This window comes from Enoplosus armatus, chromosome 9 (assembly GCF_043641665.1).
Source record: "Enoplosus armatus isolate fEnoArm2 chromosome 9, fEnoArm2.hap1, whole genome shotgun sequence".
NCBI lineage: Eukaryota > Metazoa > Chordata > Actinopteri > Centrarchiformes > Enoplosidae > Enoplosus > Enoplosus armatus.
Genome location: NC_092188.1, coordinates 4,296,543 through 4,308,166, shown reverse-complemented (window position 1 = coordinate 4,308,166; position 11,624 = coordinate 4,296,543). Strand labels below are relative to the sequence as shown.

General features: G+C 42.9%; 1 protein-coding gene across 2 annotated transcripts in view; it reads right to left on the bottom strand.

Moving 5' to 3' along the window:
- Positions 1-1,099: 1,099 nt before the first annotated feature.
- The window catches only part of znf385d (zinc finger protein 385D), a 60,649-nt gene continuing 50,124 nt past the window's right edge, over positions 1,100-11,624 (bottom strand). Inside the window, exons 6-9 of one of the 2 annotated variants that reach the window (XM_070911901.1) lie at positions 8,336-8,637; positions 6,819-7,000; positions 4,192-4,293; positions 1,100-2,265 (exon numbers count right to left, since the gene is read on the bottom strand). In XM_070911901.1, coding sequence (XP_070768002.1) covers positions 2,011-2,265; positions 4,192-4,293; positions 6,819-7,000; positions 8,336-8,637 — 841 coding nt within the window. In that variant the 3' untranslated portion in view covers positions 1,100-2,010. Of the gene's footprint in view, positions 2,266-4,191; positions 4,294-6,818; positions 7,001-8,335; positions 8,684-11,624 lie in introns of both variants that reach the window. The other variant, XM_070911900.1, reaches the window with a different exon arrangement.

Sequence of the window (11,624 nt, the reverse complement as noted above, 5' to 3'; positions counted from 1 at the left end):
GAACGAATAGGCTTCATGCCACAGACAAGGTAGGGAATGAGGGGATTTCATTAAACAAAACTCACCTGTTGTTAATGTTTGATTTAATGTCCTGTGCTGTCTTGTGTCTTTAGTGTGTTTTTAGTCATCTAGTATGTTGTCATGTAAAGCGCCCTTGAGTATCTTGAAATATAATCTCTATAAATAAAATATATTATATTACAATGTTGTTATAGATCAGAAAGTACTGAGACGTACGAACGCACTGATGTTTTGTCTTGTCATGGGATTTGTTCACAATGAGACAAATAAGAATATAATATAGGATATAATTATCCTTTGCAAAGTAAAGTAAAGTGAATGAACAGATGCTGTTTATAGTCTTATAAATCCTAAATGTCATGCTGTTCAGCATCAGCCGCTGCTGTTGCGAAAATGACTACATTCAGGTAATAATCTGCTGCATTGTTATTCCAGTAGGTCATCTGTCATTCAGCAGCAGCCTGTCTCATAAATGTTTTGTTGAATTCACCCAAATGAAATACATTTACATCATATGTGGACACATCTGCTCTGCTTGCTCATTCTAGTTAAATACAGTAAAATACTGTAAATAATTTAACAGAATATTTACATCAGGATTATAGATTAGCCTCTGTGCCACAAACACACATTGTGATACAAACGAGGAGAGCGAGCACCTTTCAGAAGCGTATTTTGTTAGTAGTGGAAATGGAGTTGTGCAAGGAATTTTGATTATGTATTCTGAATTTGAATGATGCACTCCCAATGTGTCTGTGCATCAGTGAAAGACGATGTTGTGATGCTATAACTGCACATCTGGATGCAAACACCGGGAGACGTCTTTTACATACTGTGTTTTTGTATTTTTCCACCCAAATGAATACAGATCAAATTAAATAGTACTGTATGTGTTCTAAATTTGGATTGTCTGTTCTGAATTTGAGTGAGTAAAGAGAGGGTGAGTTTCTATAAACTCATCTTGTGACTCACCAGTAAGTCTCATATCCTGCTGGTTTCCAGTTAATATAATGCACTTACTGTACACAGTATGATGGCCACATGTGATAGCACCTACTGAACTACACAGGGTCACCAATGTTAACAAATTAGGACTCTTTTTATTTGAAATTGTTCACCTTTTACACACTGACAGTTAATATACACAAGCCTTTGTGGTCCCTCTGGCCCGAGACATGATCAGTGACAATGTGTGCTGGATATCGACTAGGATGGCTTATGGTGGATGGGAAGCTCTCTCTCTCTCTCTCTCTCTCTCTCTCACACACACACACACTCGTACATACATGGACAAGCACACCCACACATGCAGAAGTACACACTTGCACACACACACACACACATACAGATATGCAAGGACAAATACAAAAACACACATTACGACACGTACTCTAACAATCTAACACAGTCTAGCCATCTAATGTAGACATCAACAGAGGAGGGGCTTAAAGTGCATACAGGAACAGAGGAGGGCCTCGCTCGCTCTTATGATCAGTAACAGCCTTTTAAATTATGAGCGACAGTAATCCTCCACTAAAGCAATGATCTTAGTGCCCCGCTGTATCTTTACAAAAAGCATATCCCTACTGTATTTTTAGCTCAAACTGTGCCTTGCATCATGAAATAATGACACTGCATAGTTCACGGGGTTAGTCTTATACATTATTGCGGTACAATGTAGGTCCAAGTCCGGGGTCTGGGTCTGTATGAGCCGTGGGCTGCAGGATGGCACAGAAAGCATGTATACTGTAGCCCAGGTTTTCAGTGGGAAAAGAGAAATAAATCCATCATGAGAAAGCGCACAATGCTTCACTGCAGTCCGGTTTAGCTTTAGGATAATCCACACAAGGAGAGGTGGGAAGATGTTCAGTATCCCGGATGCATAGAAGGAGAACAGATGCTGACACGACTCCTGGACTCCAAGCCTGGGTGAATCACGTGGTTTGGTCCTTGACAGGAGGCGGTGCAGAACCGCCCGGGTCAAACAGGTCAGTAAGGGGCAAATAGGACTTGTGGGTGGGAGGTCCTGACAGGCCCAGGGGCCGGGCGGAGCAGTGCAGCGGGGAGGGTCTGTGTCTGGAAGAGGGCGGGGGTGGGGGCGTGGTTAGTGGCGTGGTTCGTGCGGTGTGTGAAGGTGTTGCCGAGGGCGGCGGCGGCGGCTGCTGCCACTGCCGCCAGGTGAGCAGGTATGATCTGCGCAGTCAGAGGCTGACACTGGCGCTCTTTACCCAGAGACAACTTGATCTGGCAGAGAAAGACAAAACACAGTCAGTACAGTCTACATGTACAAAATAATGTAAACACATCATGTAAAGATCAACATTTCAAATTCTGCTACAAAGAAAGACATATTTTGACAAGAAATCCCTCCTTTCAATGGCGTTAAAACAAAAGCTGTTATAAAATCTAAATAAAATCTGTCTAAAACTAGCAACATTTAGGTTTTCAGGAGTACTGAGGGTTGAGTAATTGTTGAACAACGTAAAACAGTTTCTCAAATGTGAGGATTTGCTGCTTTTCTCTGTTTTACATTATTGTAAATTAAATATCTTGGATTTTGGACTTTTGGAATGGAATTGAATTTTTAATACTACTTTCGGGCATTTTACAGCCTGTCAATGCAGTTTATCTGTTTTGTAGATTTTCCAGACTGTTCGCTGTTTGCACTGCAGGCACAGAGAGAGTCTGGGCCAGAGAGCTTTACAGGGGATGAAACAGGTGCCAGAAATCGGCTGCTAATTGCTGAAAGTGTTGCAAGACACCAGAGTTTATGTGGGAAACGTTGCATTATAAACAATTGTTGAATCGCTTAACCAGCGTGAGGCATTTGGGAAATTTGGTTTCCTCGTGCATCGAATCACTGAATCCAGACCTCCGTTATATCTGTCAGATCTGCAGTAGTGGTTTAGTTATTCCAAAGTCAAACTCCTGGACTTATATCGTTTTTATTAAGAAAGGAAAAAGAAAAGGCCCCCAACCTCCAAAAACAGCCCAGCAGGGTGAAAAGGTCACCAAAGTTATCTGGCTTAATCTTCTGTATCAGTAATGGAAACGCTACGGTCTCACAGCACCAGGATGGCAGCCGTTGTCATGGGTTATCAATCACTGGCTCAGGCATCGTAACCCTATGGGAAGCATTCTTTACTCTCCGCTCATCAAAGAAGCTCCTCTCCGTTAACTCAGTCAATGATGGGTTTCAGAAAAAGTCATTTCCCCCACACTGGTAACCCCCACGCTTCGTCTCGGCAAACAGTGGGTGTGATGAATGCCGTTTTCTAGGGCTTCCGTAAGATGGAAAGTCAGGCTCTCCTTTGTCTTTCACACATTAAATCCACATGGCTCCTTCATGCAGCATCCTACTAATCCTGCGTCACGTGGCACTCGAAAAATACGACTTTTAGCATTTGCTTTAGCTCTCCTGGAGAGCCACATAGAACAGTGAGTACCAGAAAGTTAAACTATCAACTGAGGAAAGTATTTGAAAGCAAAGTTATATCAGAGCATTTCTTTTATTCTGTGGTTTGCCTGACACTAATCTGAACTGCCTTAATGCACAAGACCACACGCTGAGGTACTCCGGATAAGTTAAAACCGACATTTACAATTACTTATAAATAGTATTCGATTTGCATCGAGTGCATTCCGCCTCCAGCGAGCTGGCTCAGAAGATACATGCCATTTTTGTCTATAAAATATCAAGTTTTCAAATTAAATCACGCTGTTCCCTGCCATGGATTTTTAATAAAAGCCAGATAACAGGTGTAACAGTTATTAAAGTTGACATTTTACTGAATTAGGTGCCGTCAAGTGGATTGAATGTGCCTTATCAAAGGACAGACTTTCAGACAGAGGTGTGTAGCATTTTTTTGCTGATAAGCAGAGAAACATTAAACTGCCAAATTTCTGCATGCAGTTCTGTCCAGCGTTCTCTCCCATATAAACACAGCTAGAGAGAACGGCGCTTATTGGGTTTGGGCACCGACCTATGCTTTTTATTTGACCTGCAAACTCCTGAAACAGGAAGTGTCTGGAACAGGAGAATGACAATGAACACCGTTTCCGATAACAAACAATAACTGTTTCATGGGTTGATACGTCTGTCTCCTCAGAGGCTTTTAGAACCGAGTCAGAGATGTTGCCGATAAGATGACTGACTTGTGCGTGACTCACCGGCTGCTTGGTCTGGCCTTTCTGCGGTTTGCTGTAGGGGCTGTACTTAGGTTTGGCTGGTTTACCTGCTGCTCGGTCTTTATGGCGCCGGCTGCTGATGTGCTGCAAAGGAGACAGAAAACTTTCAGCATGTCACTCTGCTGTGGTTAAAGCTGCAATATGAGAATTTACTTTTTCACGTTAAGAGTTTGTCCAGTTTACTATTCCTGTGGCCAGGGGTTAGCTTGACTGTGGCTACCAAGGCAACGCCAAGAAAGGCTGAAGAAGGAGGCAAAGGTTCTTTCGGAGGTCAAGTGTCGTCCACTGCTGCCTCCACTGTGTTTCCTCTGTAGACACAGTGACAGCGTCAAGGCGTCTTGTGAACATGTGTGCAGCATTCATGATGGAACGTTTTTGTCAAATAGCCACGGCCTGCTGTGTAACCATGGCAACCAACGAAACCACTCAAGAGGAATTATTTTTACTGGTACCTGAGAACCACTCATTGTACATCTCTTCGCCAGCATCGAACGAACAGACCCAATCAGCAAAAAGGGTCTTGGAGTCACATCAGATTCCAAGTTATTGATCATCTAGTCCGGGTCTCGATAATCTGCTGGAATACTGATGGTTTAGAAACTGCGTCTTTCTCTGGACAAGAGCCATTCCAGAGAAAAAACTGTGAAATATTTTTTTTTTTTTTTATGATTACAGATTGGCTGTGATGCTTTATAGATGCCTGTTACCTCAGGCTGGATGCCATTTCAGAGCAGATAGCTTGTCATGTGTTGAGGTGGGAACTTGACCAGCAGAGAAGGAGGAGGCAGGGCTAAAAATATGCCTCCTGTCTCAGGGCGAAAAGTTTTATAGCTTTAAGGGTTTTCATTGAAGCCACTCATGATGAAAATGACTGCGAGGTACAGTGCAGAAAGCATTTACCAAATGACACATGTCTTTTCATGTTAGATACAGAATGTCATCTTGAGAAGTGATATCAAATGTTTCCTGATATTAAAAGACCAGAAACAAACAGTGGATTTGAATAAACACGTAAAATACAATGATCCGGAGTGGCATGTACAGAAATACTCTGCACTCTGCACATAAATAATTCAGTGTAGGTACACGTTGACAACAAAAGGCAGATTTCTGGCTGCGTCTAAACTTCACAAGTCCTTGCAGTGGGTTTAACAATCACACGTTTCCTCTGGTTTCAAGCTGTAACTGAAATTTGTCATGCTGGATTCTTTTCACAGAGAATCGCCGCTGTTCAGAAGTACTCAGTTAAAGTCCCCGCATGAAAAATTCATACAAAGCCTATCTATTTTCAGAGAGAAAGCTCAAGGTTAGCCCCAGACAAAACCGAGTGGTTTTCAAGTATTGTAGATGAAATTCCCCCTGTGACAGAATGATCAGCAGCTACAAGGAAAGAAGATTTGTGGAGTGCCCCAAAGCAGCAACCAAGATACACATTCCTGGGGAGAGTTTTCAGCCAAGCCACACTGAGGAAAATATCACAGAGAGATCAGATTATTGTCAGCTTCCCTTAGTAACCTGATTTCCTTAACATCTTATAAACTAGAGACCCTTTTCCTTATCTGAGGAGAGGGATTAGGAGGAACTCGGTTCTGCCGGAGAAACCTAATTTCTTGGCCATGTACAGTATATCCATAACCCCCTTTTTTTTTTGCGAGAGTGCATGTGCGTGACAAAGGCTTCAGACGGGGGAAAGCTTTGCTGTGACAGCAGCGCGGCCGGATGAAAGGAAACATCATCACCAGCAGCGGTGACGCTGAAGTCAATGAGTTTAAATAAGTAGGTTTTCAACAGCAAACTGCTTGTAACGTTCAGACACAAGCACACACAGTAAATTGTGTGCGTTCTTGCTACAGAGCCTCAGTGTGTCATCAATCTAAATGCATCCAAAGAGAAAGAAAAGAAACCAGGCTGCAGCTTCATGTATCACTAATACACTTCAAACATGTCACCCTCTTTTCAAAAATATGGTAGGAGGTGAGGAAGGAATCCGATTACTGAGCAGCTGCAGGTTAATGCGCTACATGTACATTTTATAGTAACCAGGTTACTACAGTGCATGTACTGGTGTCTGGTGTGCATGTAAACACAGTGAATGAGCCAAAGAAGGAGTGATATATAAAATACATCTTTCAACTTCTAATAATATAATAAAATCTAATATATGTCAACAAAGTCATTTTGTGTCCTAAATATAAGCTAGTAGCTAGCAGAGAGTGAGCAAAAAGTCACGGTGGCTTTAAAGGAATACTCTTTCTTGGCCAGACGCAGTAAATTTAGAGGTGACAGATATGAGAGTCACAACAATCCTCTCATCTAACTCAATGTCAATAATGCAAATGAGCTTATGTCAAAGTTAAAAAGGCAAAATGATAAATAAACAAAATTCACATTATGATGTCGTAAACTGTAATAAAATATTTCTTTTTTGTACTATTTAAATATTTGTACTGCAACATAATGAATCTCCATAAACCAGTAAAATCCAGAACAATGCCATGAAGTTGTAATCAGTAGTTGGATGTCGCTGTAAGTGTGAAATAAAAAGATGTGAGTCAAAAATAGAAAATAAATAATGAATAAATGTAGACTGTCTGTCCTCTGTCTCTCACCTGTTTTAGCTGAGTCTCTGAGTTGACGTGCACATCACACGTCTCACAGTAAAACGTTTTGTTCTGCAGGCCCGTCGATGATTTGGGGGTCGCAGCCAGTTTGCTTTTGACTCCCGGCCGGGGGAAAGACTTGATGGAGCCCACGCCGGTCCGGGCCTCGAGCATGGTTTTGTGCTTCGTACCTGCAGGTTCAAACAGGAAGCAGCGCGGTCAGTACGTGAACTTCACCCTACAGATTCCTGCCTGAAGGAAAGGTGAGATCGAGAGTTTCACGACCGTTCTCGGGGAATTATGAGGCTCAGCGCGAAAGGGTCGACTTGTAAATTATCCCAAAACGTCCCTCGTCAAAGCTGAGGATCCTGTCTTTACTTGGAGTGAAGGGATGGACTGGGAATTAAAAATGGCTCTGGACTTTTGACTCAGTCCACCAAAACCAACTCGTAACCCTCCAAACAAATTCAAATTCAAGTCTTTTTGTTTGTTTGTTTGTTTTTTGACAAAGTTGTCCGCCTTACCCCCCTCTCAAAATAGGAACTGCTCTATTCTATACATACTTTGGACATGTCCAGATCTTAATATCCAGCAGGTTATTTTCTCTACATATTGTACGCTAAAGAAGAAGTTCAACATCTCTGCGGAACTGTTATTCTTGGACTCAACCGCCGAAACCAAAGACTGACTTTTCCTTCATTGAAAGGAAATGTAATATTTTGTCTATTACGACGGTTAAAAGGATACTGCCGAGACATTGGAGGGAAAAGATGTCCACCCCCTTATCAACAATGGCTCAGCTGGCCGCCTATGAAAATGTCACATACTGGCTCTGTGAAACTTTGAGGTCACTTGTGCTTACATGTGGAGAAGATGTCAGTGGGTGTTTGGTCCTTGTATGTGTGTTTGTGTCCGTCGTGCCTCTGATGACAGACTTTTATTTGACTTGTTCAAGCTTTCAATGAAAATGCACATAAAAAAAAAAATCACACATCACATCCCCACTGTGTGTGTGTGTGTGTGTGTGTGTGTGTGTGTGTGTGTGTGTGTGTGTGTGTGTGTGTGTGTGTATGTGAATGGAGTATTAGAAATGAGTTTGACTGTGATTCAGAATACAATCCTTGCTTTTGAAAGCAAGCTTGTCGCACAATACCTGATCGAAGTTGGATACAAGGTTGCTATGGAAGCCGCTGACAAAAAGATTTAAACGTGTTTGTTTGTTTGTTTGTTTTTCCAGGTCTGACAGTTATTGTTGAAACAGCCGATGTAAGTCAACAAAGATGACAAAGAACGCCTCAACACTGGTGCTGTGTCGACTCCCAGCCGATAAACAACCTTCATCACGAAAAGCATCGACTCACTGACACAAAAGCTATTTCAACACTGACGCTGGTGAGGATTTTTCATGGGAATTGCACGACATGAAATGGAATAATCACGCTAAAGTCACTGCGTTTGAGGGGAACAATAAAAGTAGGAACACAGCAGGTAAGTGCACACACTACATGCGGCCTCCTGTCTCTCACCGCTGTTGTGAGCCTCCAGCTGTGACGCAGAGTTGACCGCCACTTTGCACAGCGAGCAGTACAGAAGGCGTCGTGCTTTCTCCTCCTCTGTTTCCACGTCCTCCGTCTCCGCCTCGGGTTCGGCCTCAGGCTCCGGGTCTGGTTCTGAGGGTGAGCTGAGCTTTGACGGCCTCTCGTCCCCTCCAGCGGCTGAGGTAGTCTCTGGGGCTGTGGCCGCCGTGGTGCTCGGGACTATCGGTGAGGCCACAGGTGTTGGCGTTGGCGTCGTGAGGGTCGTCAAGGGTGCCAAGGGTTGTGCCAGTCTGAGCACGGGGGATAGCGGTAGGGGCGCTGCTCCAGGAGCGGCATCTGCAGAGTGGAAGTAGATGATTTGTTTTAATTAATATGGCACCATCCATCATTTAGGGGCAAAGATGTTTTATTCATGTAATGATCAACCAACATTCAGACTAGAGAATCATTCCTATTTTATTTGTTTGTTTTGATGAAGACGAAATATTAAATTACAAAATATGAAGCGCATGAAGTGTATATACTGTGTCATAAAGTTCAGATGTGGACAAAGAAGACAAAACATACTAACGAAACAGAACAGCGAGACAATTACAGTCGACAAGAGTGAGGTTAAGATTGATTTGCACATGTTAGGGTTGCACTGCCACGTAAGAAAACAAAAAAAAACAGTTTAGCAGCAGAAAATACGCAAAAAAACAACAAAAGTTTCAAGGGGGCACGAACAGTTTCAGACACCAGCAATTAGACTCATCCACTGGAGGCAAGACCCTCAGAGAAACAGGCCCAAAGCAATGTAAAAAGATCTGCTTTTTCCAGCATTAATAGACATAATTAATGCTGCTGCTTTTCACATAGTGATGATGTGCAGCTTTTAACTGATGAACTGGTTCACGATAAGAACTCCGCGGCTGTAAACATGTCACACAGATTGACTGACAAGATGAAATGTTTCTGATCTGATTTTGTGTAATTTATTAATCACAATAGATTTTCTGTTCGCAGCTCTCACTATGATTTTTCAGAACCAGAAACTTTTTTAATTTCTAGATGGATCGGAAACTTGAGTCAAGACCAACACAAGACCAGACCAGTCCAAACTGGGCTCAGACTGATTTATATTCATGATGACAAAAATGTTTTAAAAACCTATTCCAGTCTCTCAAGATGAGTTATTCAGGAGATAATGGATTATATGCCATGGCGTACATGTGCATATCAGAGAAATGCAATCTATATTATGGAGACAGAATAATCAGACCTCTAATCCAGTGTCAGAGCGAGAGATCACATTAACATGTTGTACAAAGAGCTGCTGCGCTCTGAGAGAAATGTCTGGTATTTTTAGGAATAAAGACAGCAGTGGATCAATATATCTGACTCATAAAACAACACCACATGTCAGTGTGTGGAATACAGACGACTGCTGCCACATTTACGAAAATGAAATTTTGCCTCAGAAGCACCACCTGATCGATGCCAATGCCTCGGAGTTCTCCGCACTCCGGTGTCACGAAATGAAGATCAGCCAGCCGGGAGAGCAAATCAATAGTGAATTATGTCATGCTATTTTTGTGAGCCATTATATATGTGGTTCTTATTTATCCCAGCGGAGGTGTCGGCGGTCGGCGCAGCAAAACTGCTCGAAGTTACATCGTCACCAGGTTCACTTCTGCCAAAAGCCTCAACACATCAGAGGTTGGAGCAGCAGGTATGTTTCTGTTATGACCTGCGGTGAAGATGTGCTGACATCCTTTTAAGAATCAGAAAGAGCTTCTGGTGAACGCCGTCTATTTATTCAAGCGGAGGTATTGAATGGCAGCCAGGCATTGCAGCTTATTTCACTGTTGCACTGACGCTCTGGATGAAAGCCTCAGCTAAAAGTATGTAAATGTATGCAATGTGGGTTCTTTTAGTATTTCAGTGTTTGTGAGCATCCAGTCCATTAACCTTTGAAATGGGTTTGAGGCACATTTTTACTTTATACTCTCCTCTTACAGTTGACTGACTTCGACTATGAAATGTGCTGCATTTCACGAAACTCGCTGCGCGCTCTGAATGCAGATCTTTAAGGTAATGAACAGGAGCAGGTGGGAGATAAATGTACAAAACACAGGACATCTGCATCGAAATGAAGTCAGGAGACTATAAGATGATAAAAATCATAAAAACATATGATAACAAATGCCTTATTTTGTGCTTGGTTGGTGGGCAACAAAGTAGAAGCAGAAGATGTGTCCTTTAGTGTGACATTTTACACCTGAAAAGTAGGGTTTATTATTAAAGACAGCAGTAACGGTACATTTCAGTGACAGTGAACTTCAGTCAGGCTCCACCCTCGTTTTACTGGTGTGTTGACCATATTTGCTCTGAATCAGCAAGTCTTCTTATCTTTTGTCTCCATTTAGATCTACCTTTATCTTTTAATGTATCTTCTGCTTTGTTAAGATACTCCATGCAATTGTTTTCTGCTGCTTCATAAGGTCTGGGCCACAGCGGCAGCCAGCTAAGCAAAGCAAGCAAACGTCCTTCTCCATAGCAACATCCTGGGATATATAATCCTTCTAGTGTTCATCCAACTTCCCACTTGGAGGGAGGCGTCCAGGAGGTATCCTAACCAGATGCCTGAGCCGTCTCAACTGACCCCTACTGTGAACTCCTTCCGGATGTCTGAGCTCCTCGGCTGATCTCTAACAGGGCTTTCACAGCAACAGTGCAGGTTCGACATTGCACGGGAACAAGGCCATTATTTCCAATAGAGAAAGAGATGCTGCGCTCTCTCGGGTCACAGCAGCACGCACTACGCTGATTTTCCACCAGGTTGGGCGGCAAAAGAGCAACTAAACGCTCTGACCTCAACATGCAACATGCGTGCAGTGGGGAAGGGAAAGGTTCCTTTTGTGTGTCTCTTCTGTAACTCGATCCTTCAGCAAAAAAATATTCAATGTAATGTGTAGCATCCAGCCATCTAGTTTGGTCTGAAAACACTATACGGGCGAGTCCATCTAGTCTCTGAGGGAAACTCATTTTGGCTGCTTGTATCCACGATTCATTCTTTAACCCAAAACTCGTACCCATAGGTGAGCGCTGGAACGGTTAAATCGAGAGCTTCGCCTTAAACTCAGCTCCCTCTTCACCACCAGGACAGTCCAGTAGAGTCCAGGACAGCCCTGTCTGCATTAATCTAGACGCAGCACCAAACCGCATGTCCATCTCAGGCTCAGTCTTACCCTCACTTGTGAACAAGACCCCACAGGTTTTACAAAAAGCCATGAAG